This window comes from Peromyscus leucopus, chromosome 12, assembly GCF_004664715.2.
Source record: "Peromyscus leucopus breed LL Stock chromosome 12, UCI_PerLeu_2.1, whole genome shotgun sequence".
Classification (NCBI taxonomy): Eukaryota; Metazoa; Chordata; class Mammalia; order Rodentia; family Cricetidae; genus Peromyscus; species Peromyscus leucopus.
This window is the reverse complement of record NC_051073.1, coordinates 59,144,142-59,156,416: the sequence shown is the minus strand read 5'-3', so window position 1 is coordinate 59,156,416 and position 12,275 is coordinate 59,144,142. Positions and strand designations below refer to the sequence as shown.

General features: G+C 40.6%; 2 protein-coding genes across 5 annotated transcripts in view; both read left to right on the top strand.

The window, feature by feature from the left end:
• The window catches only part of Iqcb1 (IQ motif containing B1), a 48,878-nt gene extending 43,644 nt beyond the window's left edge, over nucleotides 1-5,234 (top strand). For all 4 annotated transcript variants that reach the window (XM_037209775.1, XM_028894981.2, XM_028894979.2 and 1 more), the window contains 2 exons: nucleotides 3,741-3,897; nucleotides 4,484-5,234. In XM_037209775.1, the coding sequence (XP_037065670.1) occupies nucleotides 3,741-3,897; nucleotides 4,484-4,713 (387 nt within the window). In that variant the 3' untranslated portion in view covers nucleotides 4,714-5,234. The remainder of the gene's footprint in view (nucleotides 1-3,740; nucleotides 3,898-4,483) is intronic.
• Nucleotides 5,235-9,670: 4,436 nt separating this feature from the next.
• Golgb1 (golgin B1) overlaps nucleotides 9,671-12,275 on the top strand; it is a 65,637-nt gene continuing 63,032 nt past the window's right edge. The window contains exon 1 of the mRNA XM_037209774.1: nucleotides 9,671-9,828. Within this exon, the coding sequence (XP_037065669.1) occupies nucleotides 9,783-9,828 (46 nt within the window). The 5' untranslated portion in view covers nucleotides 9,671-9,782. The remainder of the gene's footprint in view (nucleotides 9,829-12,275) is intronic.

The following is a 12,275-nucleotide window of genomic DNA, read 5'->3' as shown; positions in this document are numbered from 1 at the left end:
CCAGGAGAAAAAAAAGACATGTATGATTTAAAGATTCATATGTAAAATTAGCATGGTATCTCTCAGATGTAAATTGGTAAGTTAACGATACATACTACAACAATGAACAAAGAGCAAAAAGTTATGAAGGAAATGAAACTGAATCAAAAAATATACTTGACTAATCAAGAAGACAGAAAAACAAGGAATGCACAAGAAAGTAAGGGGACAAATAGGAAATATCAAGGTAAGAGACTGAAATGTGATTATGTTATAGTAAATGTAAACGGTATGTCTCCAGTTAGAAAACAAGGGTTTTCAGAATAAACTTAAAACTAAAATCTGAGCTGGAGAGATGCCTCAGCAGTTAAGAACACTTGCTGCTCTTGTAGAAGACCCTTACTCAGTTCCCAGCACCAACATCAGAAGCTTACAACCACCTATAAGTTCAGTGCTGAGGATCCAACATCCTCTTTTGGCCTCTGTAGGCACTGTACACACATGGTACACATGGGAGACAAGCAGGGTACACACATAATTTTTTTTTTTTAAGTAAGGCTTGGTTATATGCTGATTAGAAACTTTTTTTGTTTATTGGGGGGGGGGTGTTGGTTTTTCAAGACAAGGTTTCTCTGTGTAGTTTTGGTACCTGTCCTGGATCTCGATCTGTAGACCAGGCTGGTCTCGAACTCAAAGAGATCCGCCTGGCTCTGCTTCCCGAGTGCTGGGATTAAGGGTGTACACTACCACCACACGGCTGAAAATGTATTTTTTAAATGGAAAATAAAGTGAAACTAAGTACTATCAAGCGTCATTTAATCAAGAGAACATAAAATTTCTAAATCTTGATGTACCCAAAATTTACAAAGCCAATGTGAATAAACTGTGAAGAAATTTTAAGTGAAATAAGCCAGATACAAAGGATAAATACTGTGTAGTTCCAGTTACCCAAGTTGAATAGATATGTCAACTAATTGAAACAGAATCATGGTTTCAAGGAGCTAAGTATGTATAATTTCCAAAGCTTCATGTAATTAATATGATAGAAAAAGTAAAGCAGTTGCATATCTTTATATAGAAAAGTGAACTTCAATCCAAATTCCATACCATGTACAAAATTTAACTGTTCTCAGCCTATTTTTTTGTTTTAAATATAACTAATAAATATGAATTGTTATCTCATTATATTTTAGATTTGTGTTTCTATTATGATTGGTTATTTTCAGTACATCCCCATGTATTCATTTGCCATTTCCATAAACATATATTTAAGACTTTGGCCCATTTTCAAATCAGTTTGCTTTTTTGTTGATGAACTGTTTGAGATGTCTGTATACTGTTTCTTATCTGATACATGATTTGGAAATGTTTTTTTTCTATTCTGTGGGCTGCCCTTCAGCAGTGTCCTTTGATACCCCAAAAATCCTTCAGCAGTGTCCTTTGATACCCCAAAAATCCTTACTTTTATGAATTTCATTTTGCCTTTTGTTATGCAGTTTGAGCTCTTATTTTTATGTTTTTGACCTCTCCTTTAAAAAAAAATAACCTTTGAACAGTTAGTAGTCCTACAGTATCCTCTAGGAACTGTTGTTGAACCTCTATGGATACCAAAATTCACAAGTGCTCAAGTTCCTTTTATCAAATGGTTAGTTCTTCAATATAATCTCTGCATATCCTTGTGCATACTCTAAACCACCTCTAGTTACTTACACTCCCTAATACAGTGTAAAGACTGTGTAAATTGTTCTCTGACTGTACTTTTTAGGAAATAATGACAAGAAAAGTTTGTGTATGTATGAATTCAGCATAGATGTAGTATTTTCTAATACTTTGATTCTTCAGTTGAAGATGAGTATAGATCTTACAGATATGGAAGGATGAGTGTAATTTTGATGAATACCCTAGTTTTTTGTTTGTTTGTTTAAGAATTATTTATTATGTACTCCATGTTCTGCTTGCATGCCAGAAGAGGGCACCAGATCTCATTATAGATGGCTGTTAGCCACCATGTGGTTGCTGAGACTTGAACTCAGGACCTCTGGAAGAGCAACCAGTACTCTTTAACTCGAGCCATCTCTCCAGTCCCCTCCCCCCCTTCCCCAATTCATTTTTTTAAGTGTTGCTTTGGCAAGATTCTAGTACACTTTAGTAAGATCTGTGGCTGAAAGGTAAGTTACCAAGTTACCAACTGGAACAAGACTACATCAATATTTGATAAAGCTGTGGTATGAGGAATTTTATCAGCTGTAAGAATAAGATTATTGTAATGCCTGGGGGGCACTCACAAACCTAAGACAGAGCACCTGTGTGGCCTGGGCAGGCGTCTCCATGACGGGTAAGGTGACCTGCTAATGTCCCACGCAACCCAAGTCAGAAGCTCATTTTTTTATAAAAGGGGGACCTGCAGGGTCCTGGCCCCTGTTTTGGGTAACTGTTGCCTTGTTTGCGGACCTTGACCTTGATATCCTCCCAATGCTAATTCCCTGCCAGGTTCCACCCTCCTGAATGCTTAAGGGAAGTTCTTTGTCTCTGTCTGAATAATGGGCGTTAACAGCTTAGATGCAAGATTGTAAAACATCAGTAGTGAACTTCTGCCCTCCCGGGTCCTCCCATTGTGCTGTAAGCCTGTAATTAAGACTTCCTACCCCCTTCAAGAAATGACATTCGACATTTAAAATTGTTTATATATATATATATATATATATTATATATATATATATATATATATATATATATATATGAATGAATACTGCGAATGTAATCTATGAATACCACAAATGTGATTAATGTCATGAGTGTAATTTAAAAAATAAATAAATAAATAAAAAGAATAAGATTATCTTATTCTTTTCTAAATTAGTCAACTAATTTCCCCCCAATTAGAGCAATAGGGTCTTTTGGCTTTTTATCCCTCATTCTGTGAAACCAGAGCCAGTTATAGCATTGTGGTATAGATGCATTTGGAGTAGGGATGGATAAGAAATAAAATATTATTTCAAATGAGATCCAAAACAAAAGGAATTGACAGTATTCCTCTTCTAGACCTTACTAAACTGTTTGTACTTTTCATTGTGGTCTCCTAATCTCAATGTCTTTGAAGAAATGATGTGTGGAAGCATACCAGAAAGAAACTTGGGGGCCTAGAGAGGTAGTTCAGGGTTTTAGAACACTTGTTGTTCCTGGCACCAAAATGGTGGCTCACAACCATCTGTAACTCCAGTTCCAGGAGGATCTTATTTAACCCTCTTCTAGCCTCTGAGGGCACAAGACACACACATGGTACACATTCATAAGTGCAGACACAACACTCATACATATAAAATAAAATCTAAGAGAAAATAAGTTAATTTTAAAAAAAAGAAACTTGCCCACCCACATTGTTATATAAAACTGGGGGATGGGAAGTTGTTTTTGTTTAAATTCTGACCAATTGACCGGATGGCTACTTTTTTGTTTCTGTTATGGGTTGGTTTGTTTGCTTGTTTATTTGTCTTTTAGGTTTTTTGAGACAAGAGATCACTATGTAGCCCAGGCTGGCCTTGAACTTGTGATCAACTTGCCTCTGCTTCTACATGAAGATTCTAGGCATGACTACACCCAACTAAAGCTTCTAATTGGAAGACAATTTAATACTTGCAGTAGATTCTATAGATAAAATGAGAGACTGCTAAGAATTCTAGAAGCTCTGCTTTGTGGTTAGGTAAAGAGCATATTTTTGATGTATCCGTCCTTATGACAAGTTTTCTGTATTGTGTTTTCAGGGCTCTCAGATGTCAGATGTGGCCAGCAGAGAGCTCCATGCACAAGCACAAGAACAACTTCAACACTACTTTATGGGAAGGGCCATAGAAGAAAGAGCCCAGCAACACAGAGAAGCTTTGATGGCTCAGATCAGCACCAATATTGAACAGTTGATGAGTATGCTCTGCTTCCTTCTGTCTCATAAAAGGAATACCCCATGCAAGAGATGTGGCATCCAAAATCTTTAGAAGGAACATGCCACAAATAGTCTGTCCTAGCCCTCAGGAAATCTTACGTCTCAATTTTCAGTATAAAACTCTGTAGTTTCTGTTTCAAATATTTCAGCTCCAGCAAAATTACTAATTTCAAAGGTGTTGTGCCCTACTAGTCACATTCTGTTCTGTAGTCCCCAAAGCCTTCTTCTAATTTTTTCATGTTTAGAATAGACAATGACAGTAGTTACAGTGCACTTATAGAACATTTATAACTTCTAATGACATGCTTTCACCAAGGTTTACATTTTTAAGTTAACTATATTTATCCTTTTATTTTAAACCTGGAAGTTGGCGAGAATTTGGGATTGTTGCTTTCACCCACAACTGCAACTTTTGACTAGACATCTACCTTCATAGTTAGCAGTGACAACACATTGAGAGTTGGAACTCTGTCCTGTTCCTGACTGTAGCTGGGCCCCAGCTCTGCTGTTTGCAGGTTGCTGTTTGCCTGGAACACTGTACTAACCCATACTTTCTGTTTGCTGCAGAAGCACCAAGTCTGAAGGAGGCAGAAGGAAAGGAACCTGAGCACTTCCTAAGTAGATCTAGGCCTGTGGCAGCCAAGGCCAAACAAGCCCATCTCACCACCCTGAAGCACATACAAGCCCCTTGGTGGAAGAAGCTTGGTGAAGAAGCAGGCGATGAGATTGATGTTCCAAAGGATGAGCTTAATATAGAATTAGGAACTCTCTTTATTGGTGGAACCAAACCCCCCTAGAGGGTAACTGTGAAAGCCAGCAATCTTACATTTTAGGAGATTGTTAGTTTTGCCTCTGGACTACCAGTGGCTTTCCAGAGGATCTTCATGCAACACTTGGAAGCAACAAGCAGAGCATTGCCTACCTCGATCCCAATTCTTTCCCCCTTCTCTACCCTGTCTCCATTCACAGATTCATCAGCTTTTACTGTGAAACAGAAGTCAGTGTGAAATTCTATTGTTGACATGTAATATGAAATTTCTTTCATTTCTGTTTTCTAACTAAAGGTTGGTTGTTGTTTTTTTAAATAAATAAGTATTGTGTTCTTGAAAAACTTGTCAGGATTATTTTGATTTTTCACATTTGTTATTTAGAATTTCCATTATTATTACTACCATTATATCTTTCACCTTGACAAAGTTTAGAAAAAGCAGTGGTCAATTAAAGGACATTTAATTATCTGAAAAACTGGAGAAGAGACATAGAGGGAAACAGTTGATTATAGTTCTTATACTGTATTAAAAATACATTTTAAAAATTATTTTATGTGCATTGGTGTTTTGTCTACATGTGTGTCTGTGTGAGGGTGTTGGATTCCCTGGAACTAGAGTTACAGACAGTTGTGAACTGCCGTGTGGATGCTGGGAACTGAACCTGGAGCCAGTGATCTGCCTCTCCAAACCCCCCAAATAATGCATTTTTTAAAGACTGGGTGTCATCATTTAACTCTGGCTGGCTTCAAACTCACAGCGATCTACCTGCTTCTGCCTTCCAGTGCTGGGATTAGAGGCATATACCACCATGCTTAGCTGTTGGATTTGTGTATTTCCTTTTAGAAATGATAAAACGGAAAATAAGTTCAATTACTGTTTGTTTTTGTTTTACTTTTATTTTTATTCGAGTATGAGAGTGTGTCTGTGTAACGATGCCGAAGTCTGTATGCAAAACATCCAGAAGAAGGTGTCAGATTCCCCCAGAGCTCAAGGGGGTTGTGAGACACCAGACATTGGTACTGAGAACTTGATGTGAGTCATCTGCAAGAGCAAGTGTTCTTAACTACCCGGCTATCTCTCCAACCCCCGACACTGATTTTCAATGAAATAGTCTTTAATTGGCCGCTTCTTTTTCTAATCTATAAGATGATACGCTTCATTGGTATAGATTATACTTGTGGTATATACAGTATACATTGTATATATAGATAATATATGTGTGTGTGATATACTTACGTGCAACTTATATATTTGACAAATATTTGAATGTTAAATTGAAGATAAAATACATCTGGAAGACACAAGCTGTAGGAAAGTTTTGGGATGTCTATTTGGCATAGGGGAAGATGAGGAGGGGTCTTGAGAAAACTGTCAAGAGGATTAAACCTGAAGAGTGAGACTATTTTTTAAATTTTTTTATTCTTTCTTAATTCCTACATGTTTGCAATGCATTTTGATAGGGAACACTCTTACTTTCTCTTATCCCCCTCCCAGTTCCTCTAGAAAACCAGCAACCCCCTCCTACTTTCATGTCTTTAAAAAGCAAACAAAACAATTGAGTTTAATTAAGGTTGCCTGCATTTGCATGGGTGATAAATTGTTTACCAAATCATGGGCAATTTACTAATGGTGACATCATTGAAAAAGATTGATACTCTTCTCCGAAATGCATTAACTCCTATTAGCTATTTGACTAGGAGTGGGGCCTCATTTGCTCCTCCATCCATGCTGCAATGTTGACAAGCTTCATCTTGAGTGATATTATGAAAGTTACCATAGTGCAACAGCCATGTTATGTCCAGAAGGCAGCTTATCAAGGCCCTTCTCCCTATCCTCCAGTTTTAAAATTCTTACTGCCTCCTCTTCTGTGACATTCTCTAAGCCATGGTGGTGGGGAGTGATACTGATGTCCTTTTCAAGGCTAAGTACTCGATGGTCCCTTATTCTCAGTCCTTTGACTATGTGCAAATTTCTGTATTCACCTTTGCTCATGGCAAAAAGAAACATCACTAATCAGTGGGTATACACATATTTACAAGGCAATGTGGAAACATGTTCATTCATCAAAACAATAGATGTTCCTTCCTAGTGTCTATACCTTCCAGCTAAGGGCTTTTGACCAGATTTACAGTACCAGACATGAATTCCCTTTTGTAGAGCATGCCTGAATCCAACCAGAAAGAGATTGGGTAACTCCCAAAACATTCATGCCATTGTAGCATGGTTGCACCAGTTGGGCACATCTTATGTGGTGGGCCAGTATTGTAGCATGCAGGGTCCACTGTAGCTAAGACCAATGCTAACTTCTTTCCCAGCAGCCCAAATCATTTCTAGCACTACAAAGGCTAGTCAGTTTCCAGGTCAGTCTCAGTTTTATATCTCTGTTTTGTAAGGAAAGTGTGTATGTTCTATTATACAGTTTTACCATCTAGTTCTGGTGGACAACCAAGAGCAATTGAAGTAGCTTGTATTGTCTGGGTTTCTAAGCCCTCCTTGACCAATAACTCATAGGGAGATATCCCATACTTAGCACTGGGATTTGCTGAAGAACCCATGGGCATGGGAACAGCATTATCCACCCATGCAAAGTACCTGTGTTTAAACTCCATTTTAGAAATCCAGTATGTCTTAAAATTAGCTTACAAATAAATCAGCTTACAAATAAATTAGCTTACAAATAAAAAGACTTCCCATAATCTTAGTTTGGGTTCGCTGTCTTCTCATCCCTTCCTAACATCTCCATTCCCATACCCTTTCCACTCAGACTTTTCCGCCTTCATTACTGCAGCATAGGACATTTTCCCTCAACTTTTCCTCACTATACTTGTAATTAGAGAAACGATCATTCCTTTTTTAAAATATTAATCATCATTGTGTATGATATGTGTATATGATTTCCACGACACATGTGGAGGTCAGAGTACAACTTTTTTTTTTCCCTTTCACCTTCATGTAGAGTCCAGGGATCAAAATTGGATCATCACATTTTACCTATAGAACCATCTCATGGGCCCCAAATGGTCACTCTCTAAGAGACACCAGAGTGATGCAAACTTCTTTGGTTTCAGAATACTATCCAAATGTCTTTGCGTAAAACGGCATACCATTTTATATAGTCAACATGCTCCTTGCCTATCAGTTCATATCACCATTGTCAAATATCCCAGTCAATCCACATATGATGCTGCACTGACCCCCACTGTTCTCCATTCTCATTTGGTGTCAATTCCTAATTATTTGCTTTTGGGAGAGACGTTGGAGACACAGACTGGCCCACTCAGCAGGCTGGCCTGGAATTCCATTCGTAAACCAAATTGGTTTCAAATTCAGAAATCTGCCTGCCTCTGTCTCCCAAGTGCTGGGATTAAAGTCAAGTGCCACCACACCTGGATAATTCCTAAATTACCCTTTTGCTATCTCAATCAATCTCTCAGCCAATGTGCTGTCAGTGAGTTGCATTTTAAACCATTTTGAGTCCTTCGTTGATTTTTGAAGGTTTAAAGAGCTCAGCTCAGCTCTAACCTCTCCACATTTCATTTCCTTTGAGGTCACTGCAATTCTCTGTGAATAACCAGTTTAGAACCGCCCAAGAGACAGTGGGGCCATAACTATCAGATAATTTTCCAACTTCTGTATGGACATATCTTAAAACTGAAAGATCTAAATAAAAGTACACAAAGATAAAATTTACTTTTTTTTTGAGACAGGATTTCTCTGTGTAGTTTTGGAGCCTGTCCTGGAACTCACTGTGTAGACCAGGCTGGCCTCGAACTCACAGAGATCCGCCTACCTCTGCCTCCCGAGTGCTGCGATTAAAGGAGTGCACCACCACTGCCCAGCAAAATTTACTTCTTATCCTGGGCTCTGTCCCTTCCCCCACAATCTTGTATAAATCAGTCTTTTGAAGTTTATTATATTTAAATTAAAGATAATCACACATAACTTATTGCTTCAAGGGACATTTAGTACACCCTGTATACTATTATGGGACCTGGAGATACAACTGAGATCAAAAGAGACAAAAACATCAGGATTTCTTAAACTAGTGATAAGACAATAAGATGTTAGGTAGCAAAAGATATCCAGTAAATATAGGAACTACAATTTTAAATGAACAGCTAGGAGATGTTACTGAGCTACTATTTGGGCCTCAAAAGATGAAGTGATCACTAGGATGAGATTGCAAATATAGTGGGCTAGAGTGCTTGGTGTATAATGAGATTCAATAAATTAACATTAACATTCTTATGAAGGATGTCTGAGATCATTAGGAAGGAGTTGGCTAGGTTTCTGCCCCCTCCGCCGTCTTAGGATGAAGGAGCACTTGATGAGTACTGTCTGTCTCTTGTTGGAGCTCCTCAATGACTCATCCCAGAGCCTGAGCCCTTAAATCTCGTTTGCTTATCCCAGCTAAAGCGCCAATTTCCAACCCTTTACAATCTCTCACACTCACATCTTGAGCGGTGTCAGCAAACGATGCCTTGTGACGTCATGCTGTGGTCCGAGTTCCATTACTAAAGTGCAGTTTGTCTTTGGCTAGCCATGTCTCTGATTCTCATATTTTTCCATCACAAAGTTAAAACGCCATGCAAGTTTCAGGCTCTACCAAGGGTTGATTCTCACACATATCCCAATACTAGCCGCTAGCGTCCCTAGTCCAAAATCTCCTCAGAAGCCAAGGCCATGGTCGCTAGCAAGAGCAACACTATGTGAGAAAGCAGGGTAGACCGGAACTCCCAAACTACACAGCAGACACCTGATCTTTGCAGAATACCCGCCCCCTCGGCGTCGCCGAGCCTTTTGGGATCTTCTTCCGGGTCACACCTCAACACAGACTCATCCGCCATGCCTCTCCTGCCCAGATTCCATTGGTTCCCTCTTTGAGGAAGTGGAAGGTTTTAGGGCATTGATTGGTGTCTGCCATTGTGACGCGATTAGTTACAAACAAGGCGTGCCTGGTCGCCACGGTAACGGCCCGTGCGCAGCTCCGATAGGCCGACGTCTCAGTCCCATTTTCCGTCCCACGGAGAGTGGTTGTGTCCCGGGGGCACGGCGCTGGAGGCGTTCAGCTTGGGATTTCCTAGCTGACGTGGCTAATGTCGGGCAGGGGCGGCTGGAGTAGCCCGTGGCGGCCACCTGCAGGTGAGTGGGGTCGGCGGGCTCCGCGGGGAGCTCCGCCACAGGCCTGCCGCGGGCCGCTGGCCAAGGGACACGGGCAGCGGCAGCCGGCCGGCCGCCCCGCCCCTCCGGGCTCCGCCGCCGTCACCTGCCCGGCCTAGGTGGGTCACCCGGGGCTTCCCCCACCCCCACTCCCACCCCTCCGTAAGCGACCCGGGAGCACGGACACCCAGGCGGCCAGCAGGGTCGGTTCTCCCCCGTGGGGAGAGCCCCAGAGGCGGGCGAGCTGGCCAGCCCTTTGCGTGCACGGCCCTGTGTCCGAGCGGCCTGTGGAAGCCAGGCTGGGCACGCAGCCGAGGACGCCGGACGGAGCCTGCTCCAGCCCTGAGCTCCGCCGGCCCCTGAACAAACTTTGTGCCCCGCGGCGGCAGCGGCGGCGGGACTCCAAGTAGGCAGAGGACAACGATCTTCCACGCAGGATCCTGCTGATGCTAACGGGTTGGGAAAGAGGAGGAAGGAGAGTTGATCCAGGAGTCAGAGGTGTTCACAGGAAAGGGACCTGTGAACAGGGAGTTCTGGAGGAAAACAAAAAAAACCACCTCGGTTTGGCTGTGTGGGCTGGGCTGGTGTTGGTTGATGGGTCACAGGAATGCGACCAGGAGGGTGAGTCCCTTAGGCGATTGGAGAAACCATTTGCCTGGTTTATTTAAAGCGCTGCAGTTGGTCTGTGGAGAGAGGGCCGTTGTGAGGGTGGGACAGATATTTAAAATCATGGGTAATAAACACGTTGACTTTTGGAGACAGTTGGAAGCTCTCCAGGCGCTTTGAGGACGACCTTCCAGATTTGGGTAAGATGACAGTGAAAAAGTTTGTTACCGTGTAGAGTCCTTTCCAGAAATATGAGTTAATAAGGTGTGGGTGGTCGGAATGGCTGTTAAGGGTCAGGTTCCGGAAATATTGTTAGAAAAATGAGACGATTTGGAATAGGTACGGGGAAAAAAATGGAAGATAACTCAAAAGTTTCAGGGCTAAAAGTATACCCAAGTGGTAGAGCTCTTGCCTCCAGGAGTTGAAGCGTTGTGTATTCATTACACTGCGTTTACTTCCTTGATCCTGGAAGGACCATTCCATGCTTCCTTCTTCGCTGCAGTTACATTTGACTACATTAGTAGTTCCTGAATAGTTTTTAATTGCATATGCTATAGGTAAAACATTTTGAGCCTGTTCCTCCTAAATATGTTTATTTTGTTTTATATAATATTAAGTATATAGTATATTTTGGATAGTGTGTGAATACCTATGTAAATATGCCACGTTTATAAAAATACAAACTAGGGAAATTAAGTGAAAAATAAAGAAAATCTGGCCCAACTCAACAGAATTTGAAGATCACATAGAAGGTGCTTCCTTGGTTTCTCAAGACAGCTGTCAGCATTTCTGAGGATTCCCACGCTTTTGGGGGGTGGGCTTTCCATTCTACTGTAAGATGTAAAAATAATCATCTTAACTTTGGGATTGACTTTTGAAGTTCATCTCTTTCCCTGCCGCCCACACCCATTTGAATTAAAGAGATGTTGATACTCCCTTGTATATAAAATATATCATTAACTTCTCTTGGTTGCCTATTAGGAATAAGTTATTTGTGAGACATCTCACCACTGATTATTACATACCGTCCCTTAGTAACAAGCCTGTGAAGAGCCCCTGGGCTGCCTGAGACCCCTCCCCCCCCCTTCAGGGCTGGAATCAATGCATGCTAGGCAACCATTGTTACACCCTCAGCCCTTTCATATTCTTTCTCATTTTAATGATTTTAGGATCAATTATATATGCTTTTGATAAAAGGAAATTCAAAACCAAAGAGAATAATAATGTAAACCACAATTCTACCTACTTACCTCTGTCTCCATTCCCCACTCCAGAAATCAGCCAGGTAAATAATATGCCCCTAAGAGATGTTCTGACTGCTAAAGCACATACGTAATGCATACTTGTCCTCATGTGAGTCACAATGCATCTTTCTGTCACTTAATATTATACAGTATCTCTGATCTTAACATCTGAAACATGAAGGGTTCAAAAATAAAGCTTGGTGAGTATTCATATGCTAACAGAAAATTCAACACCATGAAACTTCATGCACAAATTATTAAAAATACTATATAAAATTGCCCTCAGTCTGTGTGTGTTAAATATATATATGTAATATAAATGATTTTTGTGTTTAAACTTAGGCCCTGTTCCCAAGATGTTTCTTTATATGTGTACAATATTCCAGAATCTAAAGCATTTCAAAATCTGAAAAAAAGAATTTTTACACAGCAATTGAGTCTGTATAAAATGCATTTTCAGTAAGCACGAGCAGAAAACACACTACCCTATTCTTCCAGGCAGCTATACAGCATTCCCTTGTAGAAATTCAAAAAATACAGTTAGCAGTCTCCCCTGGATGGGCGTTTAGATTGTTTCCA